The sequence below is a fragment of the Centruroides vittatus genome, unplaced genomic scaffold (assembly GCF_030686945.1).
Source record: "Centruroides vittatus isolate TY-2023 unplaced genomic scaffold, ASM3068694v2 scaffold_3315, whole genome shotgun sequence".
Taxonomy (NCBI): Eukaryota; Metazoa; Arthropoda; class Arachnida; order Scorpiones; family Buthidae; genus Centruroides; species Centruroides vittatus.
Window position 1 is genome coordinate 193,435 of NW_027122703.1, and position 12,258 is coordinate 205,692.

The 12,258-nt window shown below is 28.5% G+C and overlaps 1 protein-coding gene across 1 annotated transcript in view; it reads left to right on the forward strand.

The window, feature by feature from the left end:
- Positions 1–12,258, forward strand: part of LOC136988562 (sorting nexin-17-like) — a 51,618-nt gene that overhangs the window by 7,093 nt on the left and 32,267 nt on the right. Inside the window, exon 2 of the mRNA XM_067286457.1 lies at positions 11,222–11,296. Within this exon, the coding sequence (XP_067142558.1) occupies positions 11,222–11,296 (75 nt within the window). The remainder of the gene's footprint in view (positions 1–11,221; positions 11,297–12,258) is intronic.

The following is a 12,258-nucleotide window of genomic DNA, read 5'->3' on the forward strand; positions in this document are numbered from 1 at the left end:
ACTCAAACAACTTTAAGTTGCTGCATTTTAAGATTATTTGAGTGTATTTGAAAATTATTTCTGGTTCTTACAAAGTATTATTGTTTTATTTCAAGAAGTTCCCAACTTTACTTGAGTCCTTTGAAGATCCTTTATCAGAATATATACCATCTGTCCAGAAAGTTCCAGGATTGATTTTTTTTTAATCAGAGAGACTAGTGCCATTGACCTGATTACTATGTAATCATTTAGATGAAACTTTCTTGTTTAGACATGATTTACTTCAGAATGCTGTTGTCAGTCTTTTTTCTATGTTCCATTTATAAAAGTAATGTTTTTTTTTTTGCTTGTCAAAAAATGTGATATGGCAAAAAGCCATAATTACATTTAATTATAAACTTGGTAAAACAGCTATGGAAACTTACAATGCCATGAAAATTGTGTAGGGAGATGATTGTTTGTCTTGTTTAAAGGTGTTTGAGTGTACAAACAACTTCAAGAAAGCAGATGATTTTTTGGAGATTATGCAAGGACATCTGATCATAAGTTTGACAGATGTGAACATTGGGAAGATTTTGACCTCCTGCTTGCTAATCATCATTTGACATGTGGAATGATTGCTAGGAAATCCACATTATTAAGATGGTCCTATATGAAATTATTCAGGACTTATTGAAGAAAAGAAACGATGTGAAAAATTTGTTCCAAACAATTTGACTCAAGCAAAAGGAGAAGTACGTGAATGTCTGCTATGACTTCATTGAAATGGCAGAAGCAAATGATTCCTCCAAAAATTGATTATTGGCAATGAATCCTGATGCTACCTATATGAGCCTACGACAAAAAGGCAAAAGTTGAGTGGTTGGATATTGGTGAGCCAAGACCATGCAAAGTTCAAAAGGCCAAATTCAAAGCAAAGGTGTTCATCACATTTTTTTGACACTTGTTTTGTTTTGATCATAAAGAATTTATCCCAACAGACACTATTGTGACTTCCCATTTCTGTCTGGATATGCTTAAATGTCTTTCAGAGCAAACATACTAAATGTAATAGAATTCAGCATGTTTGTCCTGAAAGATGGAAAGTGCAAGTTTTTTCTGCTTCATTACAATGCACCAGCCCATTCAGTTGGAATTATGCAGCAGTTTTTGGCTTTTGAAAACAAGTCCCCATGTTTGTTGATCCACTATATTTGCCAGACCTAGCACCATGTTACTTTTTCCTGTTTGTACAGCCTAAGATGCACATGAAAAGGTAAACAATACTACAATTTAGAAGACATTCAAACCAATATGACATGAGAATTGAAGAGGATTAAAAAAGAATTTTTAAGTAGCTTTCAATGGTTTTATGAATATTGTCAATCGTGCATCAAGACATGTACAACATCATAAAGATTAAAAATTTTGCTTTTTATTTTTGGATATTTTTAGAATAGTAATCTCAGAACTTTCCAGACAGATGGCGTATATTCATAAAATCTTTCAGAAAACTAAAATAATGATAAAAATTAAAATAACATTTTATGTTTATGGGTTAAATATACTTCTAATAACAATATGTTGGAGAACTGCAGATAGCAGTTCAATTTTTCAACACACAGCAAACAATCCAGGTGGTACTAGGAAAGAAAAGCAAGTATGTGCAGTGTCAAATTTTTGAACACATTCAGGATTATTGTGTGTTTACCCTTGAATTACTAAATTATCACTTCAAATTTAAAAATACTATCAGTAAGAGAAATTGTTGCATCAGAACTTATTTTTCAATGATTGAAAACAATAGTTGGAGGACCAATGGAGGGGGGGGAATATACTGTGTTTTATGATGCTAGTTCTGGTACTAAATAAGGCAGACAATGCATGTGTAAAAACAAAGGTAACAGGAATGATACAATGAAGTTTCACTCACTGTATAATTTTCTAAAATTCTTTAAAATTACATTCTACACATTTAATATTTTTTGAACTGTATTTTGTGTTTGATTTCTTGAAAAAACCATTCATCAGAATAAAGACAAAAATATTTGTAAATTTTATTTTAATGATTACTACACATACTAATAATAATCTATAATAATACATAAGAAGCTTTTATTCTGTTCTGTAATATGTAAATATATATATAATAATTTTCTTTACATTTTTTTATTTAATAATGTAGAATAAAAACAGCTGCTGTATTTGGAGATGTTTATTATACTATTGTATAGCATGTACTTTAGATAAACTAGAGATGAAATTTTATATATTTTTAACTATATTTTGAAATATAAAATTGACTGAAAATATAATAATTGTTTTTCAGATATATGTAAGCAAAACAAGTTTGTTAAACAAATATATCAATTTATATCTCAGGATATTTTAGATATTAGATTTTTAACCTAAATGTGATATTTTATTTTTCAAAACTTGTCTATTTGGCATTGTATAGTTTAATTATTATGTTGGGTTTAGTGAGTTATACTCGGTTGACACCGGTGGTAATTATTATTATTTTTATTATCATTTTCTTTTTTTTTGTAAACTTTTAAGATTTATTTCAGTTTCAGTCATTATGATCAGTTTGATTAATTATTTCTAGTAATTTTATTCTCAATAAAAAATCATTTAAAAAAAATTTTAAGTTTGAAATTACAATAAACCAAATAATCATTCATAATAGATTTATAACTTATATTAAAGGTATAAGAAATTTTTCAGTTTTATGAGATTTCGTTTAATTTTTTAATGTACTGTACATCGTTTGAAAATTTGAAATTTTCAAGATATTTAGCTATTGGCACTAAGTTTTAGGCATGATTATTGAACCGTTGTTTAAAACAGGGATTATTGTGTGTTTTATTCTGTTGTGATGACGTTCTAGTGTAAGACATGTCCTTGTTCATTCAAGGTTATATATCAGGTTAAATGTTATAGGTTATGCAATCATATATAAATTTTTATGTACTAAAATTATTGGTTATATATTTATTTATTTTAATTAATAATGCATATTTTATTATATGACATTGAGTTGATTATATAAATTCATTTTGTATGTGTTTTGTTTCTTATTGAAATTTTATTTTAAATTTTAATAAGTTTTATTAATAAAATCTTTGAATTCTTAAAATAATTATAGTAACCTTAGAGTTGTTCTGGTATATTATTAAATATTCAAGAATACAAATGATTATATTTGTATATTTATAATATCATTATTCAATAAAAATCTGATGGAAAAAATAAATCTGGGTCATGAAGTACTTGTAGTAATCTGTGTGTGTATGTTTCTTGGCTAGCCAATTGACCAGCTAAATATTTCTTCTCCCAGTTAAATAAAATGTTTTTAATTTAATTTTATTATTATTTTTTGGTAACAGGACTATATGGATTAGCATGCTGTTATGAATATTTTTTTTTTGTAGTCACAAACTGAGGTTTGTAAATAAATTTGCAGCAGCATCCAGTTAACATTGAAGACTGACCCTGAAAATTATTTTCCTGGGGGAAATACATTTGTATATATACACATACTGTACATGTATATGTGCATATAATTAGAATGTGATGATTTTTCAATTTTAAATTTGCCTGTTCAGTTTACTTTCTAATTAAATAAATGATAAAAAAAATAACTTAGTATAAAAAATAGTTTCTTTTTAAGACTTGTGTCGTCATGAGTTAGACTCAAAATGTCAAAACATTACACTCGTTTGATATGGAGAGGATGTAGGCTAGGTAAGATTAGATAACTAAGGTAATTCTAAAGTAATTGAGTAACATTCTTTGAAAAACAAAAGGATGAACATGCCTTGGTCTTCCTCAAATTTGTCTTGAGCAACCATATTCTTAAAACCTTGGGTATGACACTGTTTTACTCTGTAAAACAACTTCTTGAATACATATTGCATAATTTTCATTGTAAATATCAAGTAAGCAAAATAAATTGTTCTTAGTCTAATACTATTACAGAATGATTTTTAATTTAAGTGTTTGTTTTGCATTAAATAGATAATGAGGAATAATTTTTTAATTAGGAAAAAATTTGATTGAGCAAATTTAAAAATTTAGGCTAAGAGATCATAATATAACTGATATTCAGCCTATATTTTTTATCATGTTCCAGATCTAAGCTTTCAAATATTGAAAAATGTCAAAAAATATTTTAAACTATATTCAATGACAATAATTAGTATTAAATTGTCTTGCAACAATTTCAAATATTTTTAATGGAATTTTTCTATGACAAAATGTAATATTTATGTAGAATATTTGAAATACATTCTATATCATAAAGCATGTTTAAAGTGCCAAATTTGACCATTAATATCTCAAAGACCAACAAACCAATTTGGATGAAATTTGAAATGTTTAGTGTCTGTGATGAGGACTATGAAAGTCTTAAATTTTGAATAAATTTGTTGGATTGTTCTGGACTTATGCAATCACAAATTTAACATTTTTTCCACTAGATTTACAAGAGAGATTTTCATGACATTGAAACTACTGGAAAATCTAGAAGGAATCTGCATATGCTTAGTAGCTCTTTCAAGAGCTGACCACCTCTTTTGTGGTCCTTTTGAAGGTTTTATTTAAAAATATTGAGTATTTATAAAATTATACCCATTTTTTAAATATTAACATTTCATTGGTCAATCATCTACCACCTGACGTGATGTTTTGTGATTACTTTTAATCTATTAATTAATACAAGCCTAATGATTTAAAAATAAATTATTTTGTAAAATAATATAAAATAATGTCCCATTTTGCAATTTTGTTATTCTTATGTATGGTACAGTACATAAGGGAAAATGTACCATAAGAATCACAAAAGTATTGGAATCATGTCAAATTTGACCCTCCAAGATTTTTGCAAATCTCCACGTTTTGTGACTTTTTGTTTACTACTGAGTGTAGATGATAGAATGTTTGTCTTTTTGTTCTTAGCTTTTTATTATATATTATGTATAAAAATTATAAAGTTTCACTTATTAAATGCCTTTTACCAGTGTGCGTATCATCCACAACAAAGTAGTTACAAACGTTTTCGAACCTAACGATTCTTCATCAGGTAACGATCCCCTAACGGAATGCACTTTGATTCAAAGTCATGAAGAAATATGATCCGGAACGTTGTCCCGACCCGATGCCGTCAATGGACCTGCGCACTAAGCATGTTGAGTTCTAATTTATTGTTTTGTCCAGTAGGGTCTGCCATGCCGTCGATAGTTATTTCGTCCTTGTAGTTAATGCAATTACCTTCATTAATATCGTTAAGGCATATGTAGATCCACCATCTTTCATAAAAATTATATAATAATATATATGTTATGGACAAAATGATTAATTGGGCATTATGAATAATGACCAAAAAGGGCACACAGTGTGATAAATATTGATTACTTTATCAAATTGACCATTTATGAATTATGAATACCGCTATTATCTAGTCGGACAAAGTGATAATATGTTGAGGAGTGATCATCCAACATACGCTAGCCAATCAGCATTCTGGGGGCATCTGATTGGGTAATCGTTCATAATACTTTTATTTTGAACAATTATCCAAACGGATTAATAAAAAAATGGATAACAGAATTTATAAAAAAACAGACTCAATGTTAAAAATAACAATGCGAATATTACATATACGTCATTTCCCTATATTAAAGGCACATACGAAAAATATAGAAATGTATTCAGAAAAAATGGTATTATACTAGCAGCCAAACTAAAAAATAAAATTAGAAACAACATCAATATCAATAAAATTAAAAATAATGAAAAACTAGACAAAGCAGGAGTGGTATATGAAATAAAATGTACATGCAAAAAACCAGCAATATACATAGGAGAAACAGGAAGACAACTCAAAACCAGAATAAAAGAACATGAAGCAGCAATCAGACTCAAATATAACCAATTACCATGGACTAATCACTGCAGCAAATTTGGATGTATAATCGATATCAAAAGTGTAAAAATAATCCATAAAGAGAAGGACAATTATTTATGAAACTTCAAAGAACACTTTGCAATAGTTAATAAAAACACCACCATAAACTTAAACAATGGCATGGAGATTGACGAAGTATGGGAGGAAATGGGAGGGACTAAAAAAAGCAAGTAAACCGACAGAAAGGCTGTTAGAAATGCCTTAGGGGACAAAACACCAACACCTCATAACTGAATGTCTAAATGTAAAAAAAGGTTAGTTCACTAGAATGTTAATAATAATATAATTTGTAATAACTTCTTGTAACATGTAAAATAACTTCGTGTAACTTGTAAAAAATGCCACTACAATAATTAATGTAATAAATGTGTTTTCTACCACTTATAGAAATGTAACACCTGATGAGGGGTGCAAGTTAGACCAAAAGATTGCACCCGAAATGCATAGTAAAATAAAGAATAACGAAGATAAAACCCAGTAGTCTTTGTCTCTGATGAAATGCAGTCCAGATAAAATAACAACGGTTGAACTTATCGTTCTTAACTGAAGTTTCATCAATTATTTTTAAGAAAGAAAGATCTTTTTTTTAAAGAAATTGAATTTTAAACAATATGATGATATTGTCGATATATCTTCCGTATAAGAGAATGTTTGGGAGGAAGTAAGGATGGATCTTGCTTTCCAAAGTCCTGATCACCATTTCACATAAATCTCCGGACAACGGACTTCCCATAGGTACACCTCTTTCTTCGGTGTATATAGTGCCCCCAAATTGGAATATGGAACTGTAACTTGTTTAGATTCTTTAGCTTTACTGATTTTAAATGATGACAGCCATCTGTAATACTGTTTTTGGTTGTAGGAAAGGCCTCTCAGTAAGCTTTCCAAGTCTGGGATAAAGGAGTTGACTGCTTCTTTAGGGGAAGGAGGTGGTACATATGTTGGACCATATCCCAGTATCTGCTTAACGAAGTCTGGTACTTGTATATCTAAAGAAGTTTTACAGTTGAGGCATAAATTGAATTGTGCTTCCAAATGCATAAAATGTAATGGTATTGTTTTGACCAAGGTCAATAAAGCCAAAGTTATGGTGTTAATGAAACGGGAGACCTATGAGAATGGCTTAACTGAATACCTCTCCATAACTCAATGCTCTGAAGTAGAAACAGGCTGGGTGGATAAAATGCAAGCAAGAATTAAAAGATTTGCCAGTACGAAACTTGCCAAGAACCTGAGTATGAAGAACATAATTACGGATGCTCCTGATGTACCAAAACTGTTTGCTTTTGCCAAAACACACAAGCAAAGACAGCAGCTTAGACCTATAGTGGACAAAGGAAGAGCTCCCACCATTAAACTTGAAAAATTAGTACACAGTATGCTATCTGATCACCTAAAGGATTACCGATTCAAAGTTTCAAGTCCGCAGGAGCTTGTACAAAAACTCAAGGAAATAAACAGACCTGGTTATGCCACAGTATGGGATTTTAGATCCTTATACCCATCAATTAAAATTCAATCATGTTTTTGTGCCCTTAGGGATTTCCTTATTTCAAAAGTAGAAGATACCACACTGCACCAAAACATACTCGAATTGGCACATTTAGCCTTTTACAGTTCCGTATTCCAATTCGGAGGCACTATATACTCACAAGAAAGAGGTGTACCCATGGGAAGTCCGTTGTCCAGAGATTTATGCAAAATGGTGATCAGGACTTTGGAAAGCAAGATCCTTCTTTCCTTCCTCCCAAACATTCTCTTATACGGAAGATATATCGACAATATCATCATACTTTGGAAAACAGAACAAGATCTAGAGCAGTTTAAGGAAGCAATGAACAATAATCCTTATGGCCTATGGGTGGAGCTGGAGCAACACAGTAAAGAAAGAATCCACTTCTTGGATATAGGCATAGAAATTAAAGAAAACATAGTACAGACACATGTCTATAGGAAGCTTACAGCTATATCAACATACATTCCAGTGGATTTATGCGATTCATTCTCGTATAAAGTAGCCGCGTTCAGGGCATTAGTAGAAAGAGCCTATACCGATTCTTCCACCACCCAATCTCTACACCAAGAATTATGTTACATTACGAACATCGCTAAGGAGCATGGTTACGCTACATTATAAGTAAATTATGTAATTGGCACATTTGTCTACAAAGCGCTCTGGTGGATGAGAAAAAAGTGCAGAATGTTAGTAATGAAAAAAACCATTGAAAAAATCCCAGTAACATACATCCTGCAGCTAAAAGCAGTATATAACACACTAGCAAAGAAAAAAGGAATTGGGATAGCATACAGAAGAGGCCCTTCCATATATGATTTATTAAGAAACGGAAAAGACAACCCCAATCCGAACCGACTCCCTGGGAGTATACAACATTCCATTGAAAGATGAAAGATGGGATAGGAAATTAATTTACATCAGTTCCATCAAGCAGCCAATTGCCACTAGAATAAAAGAACACAAGTCCGACATCATATATAATAAATATACGACAGCTTTGTCAACATATGCCACGAACCCGGACATAACACCGATTTTTGAAGAAGCGCATGTTATCCACACCACCCAATGTCAGGAGCAATTAAGAACATTGGAAGCAATTGAAATTTTTAATTAAGGCCGATCGCAAATCCGAATGCATTAATTTTAAAGATGAAATGAATCTCTCTACCACTTATTAGAAGATGAATCGTAAATTAATTAATTAATATATTCATTAGTAGGTGATAATTTTATTATAACGTGCACACAACGTATCCCCATTTGTCGAAAATTATTCAAAGTGGCTCGTGATTCCTTTTGTATTTAAAAAATTTTTTGGAAGCAAGGTACATTCCAAATTTTAAAAAACCTTTGAATTAAAGAATCCAGTTCCAACAGAAGAAACTAATTATGCCTGATGAAGAGTCCAGGAGGGGCATCAGAAACGTTTGTTTTTTGGAGTTTTCACACCAGTTATTGGTTATTGGTTGTGAGTATTGTTTTTTAAAATAAAGTATATTATAAGAAAGGAATATTAAAAGCATTAATAAAACATATTCAATATTATATAATTATAATTAAATATAAAAAATATTAATTGTTGTTCAATATTAAAATTTATAAATTTTGTGTGTTAAAATATACACTTAATATATTTAAGTTGTACTTAAACATTATATTTTTTAAAATTTAATTGTTAGAAAATTTTAAATGTTTGAATTATATTAGAGATTCTGTTTTAGTGCAATCTGAAAATGGCTTTGAAAAAGCCAAAAATTTTGATCAATTAAATGAATTTGTTGCTGGATTTTAAAAGTTTGTGATGGTTTAATCATTAATAAATATAATTAATAGTTCATTTTTTGCACTCTACATAACAAGAAGTATTAATAGATCTAATAGAATTATAGCATTTAATAAATTTGTATTAATTAGAAGCATCCTAATTTTAAAAAATAATTGCTAGTAGCAGTGTTGAAAGTTGTACTGTTGCTGTCATAATTTTAAATTAATTTTCTTTGCTGCAGTAATGTAGCTTTTTAATGTAATATAAAATAAGAAACTAATTTTTCATATTTTTTCATAAAATTATTACATATGGAAAAAAGTAATTTGTAAATAAATGTATCAATTATATAAATAATTCAACTTTAATAATTCATGCAACCATCAGATCTGTTCATTAAATGGCCACAGATGACATTGCATGTAATGCATGTTCACCGGGATCCTTAACATTGAACTTGTTGGTGATTCCTTTATTATAGTGGCTTTTAGCTTATTCTACTTACATTTACTTAACTCTAGCTATGGTTTCTATTAATAAAATCAGTGCATCAATGACATTAGATAAGATGCCATCCCACATTTAGTATATGCTTATTTTAAGTTTCTAGGAGTCCATAATGCTTTAGAGACCTGAGAGAGATGTAATTAGTGATTTCAGAATGTATTGTTGAATTACTATCTGGCTTTGGTTGATATGACAAAATCATTAATCTTTGGAACCAAAGTGCTATGCTAGTTAGAGAGTTTTATAGTTAAACTCTAAAACTGTCTAACTAGCATAGCATTTTGCTTCCAAAGTCATGAAGATTAATGGTTTTCTCATATCAACCAAAGCCAAATAGTAATTCAACAGTACATTCTGAATCATTAATATAATATAATATATAATATAATATTATATATATATATATATATATAAAATGAATAAACAATAATAAACAAATAAGCATAACAGAATGCAGCATATATTTATAAGGTACAATTATAATTATGATAGGAATTGTATATGAATTGTTTGTTTTTTTTATCTGAGAAAATAAACTAAATAAATATTGAAGAAAATTTAATGTATTTGCTAATAACTTATCAGTTATATAATTTAGAAATAATGTTGGTAATTCTTTTATTTTTTGGTTAAATTTCAAAATGCACATATAAAAGATTTGAGGAAAAGTAACAGTGCAACTAACACCTATATGCGATTTCCAGCATATAACTGTAAAGCTCTGACATTTTAAGTCTCAATTCAGAGGCCCTTTTCAGGAAATAAACCAAAAAACTACAAAAAAACTAAAAAAAACCCAGTTCAAAAACTTCAACTTCTCTCTTGCCTTGGTTAGGGATAGAATGGCTTTTCTGTAATGTTTGGCAAATGCCAGCCAACCATTACAGAAAAATATTTCATATAAACATAATTTTATATTGTAACTCTGTTTGATTATAATTATTTGTTTAAATAATAATAACAGTAATAAATAACTATATTATGCATAAATTATATAACTGTTTTCTTAATCTATTGCAAATAAATAATAATTAATTGATAATTTCGAATAAGCAACTCCACACCTTCCTTACTCTTTTGTGTTAGGTTTTACAAAGGAAAATCTGATGCAAGCCCCTTAAAGAGGCTGAAAATGTTTGTCCTGTTAAAAATTTTTGCTGGAAAGAGTAAGGAAGGTGTGGAGTTGCTTATCAGTGTTCCAGCTTCTCAAAAGTATACAAATTTTGAAACAAATTTTACAATTCTAAAGTTTTAATTTTTTTTTCTATTTTTATTTATTTTACATTTACATGTTATTAGACATCATTTCTCACCACTTTCATTAGCATTAAATAATAATTATATAATTTTCAATTTTAGTTTAATTTAATAATAATAAATTTTCATTCTTTTAAAACTTTACAGGCCATAAAATTCTTATAAAAGAATGGAAGTTAGTAAGATAAAACAAAAACTACTTACAAATTTCCACAAATGCAATTTAAAGACAATTCTTTTTCTTTAGGCTTATAACATTCACATAAATGGATCATTTCATTGTACAGTGAGATACAAGCAGATGCATAGTCTTCATGAACAGGTAATAATTTTATATAAATTTGTTTTATTAAAATAAATTTAAATTGCCTATTGTTAGTTTAAAATTAAATTGAAAAACAATTGAATTTTATAATTTTAGAAAATATATTTTATTTTAATAATAAATAAAACTTTGTTAAAGTATACTATTTTTGAAATAGAATAAATAAATTTAAATTAGTTTCAAATATCAAAATAAAACTGAATTTACTGAATAAAATCACAATAACTCGGTTTTTAGGCAATATTAATAAATATAAATAAAATCAATTCAGTAATTTATATCATGATCTATTTTCTTCTACTTAAAAAAAATAATAGAGGATTCTATAAATGAATTAGATAATTTTATTTCAGTGATTTGTATAATAATTTATGTTCTACTTAAAAACATTCTTTCTGCTTCTTAATCTCATTTTTATAATATTTATAACATCTTAAGATAAATGAAGATGTAATATTATATTTTGCATTATTTTTTTTTATTTAACTGCATAACTTAAAATGAAAATTTTACTGCCTTGTACTTTAAGAGTATTTATAGATAGGGAAAGATTTAATTATTATACAATTTTTCAAATTAATTTCTTTTTATATAAAACAAAAATTGAATTTTTTTAATTAACATTAATAAAATAAAATAAATATAATTCTTTTGATAATGATTATATGAATGTTGATAATTGAAATAATTAAGTTATGGACAATGTACAGTGTAAAATATTATATGCTATTATTTTTGAAAGATTTATTTATTACACAAACAGTAGGAAATGCCATCAGGCAGTAGACTTTCAGTACAGTAGAGAGTCGAAAATCGGAATCAATTGGGGACTGGGGTTGTTCCGATTACCCATTATGTACGAAAAAATACATTAACCTATCCGATGTTCAAATTTTTCTCCATTGCGTGTCGCTTCGTGTTGAATTTTTCTCCGTTGCGTGTCGCTTCGCGTTGAATTT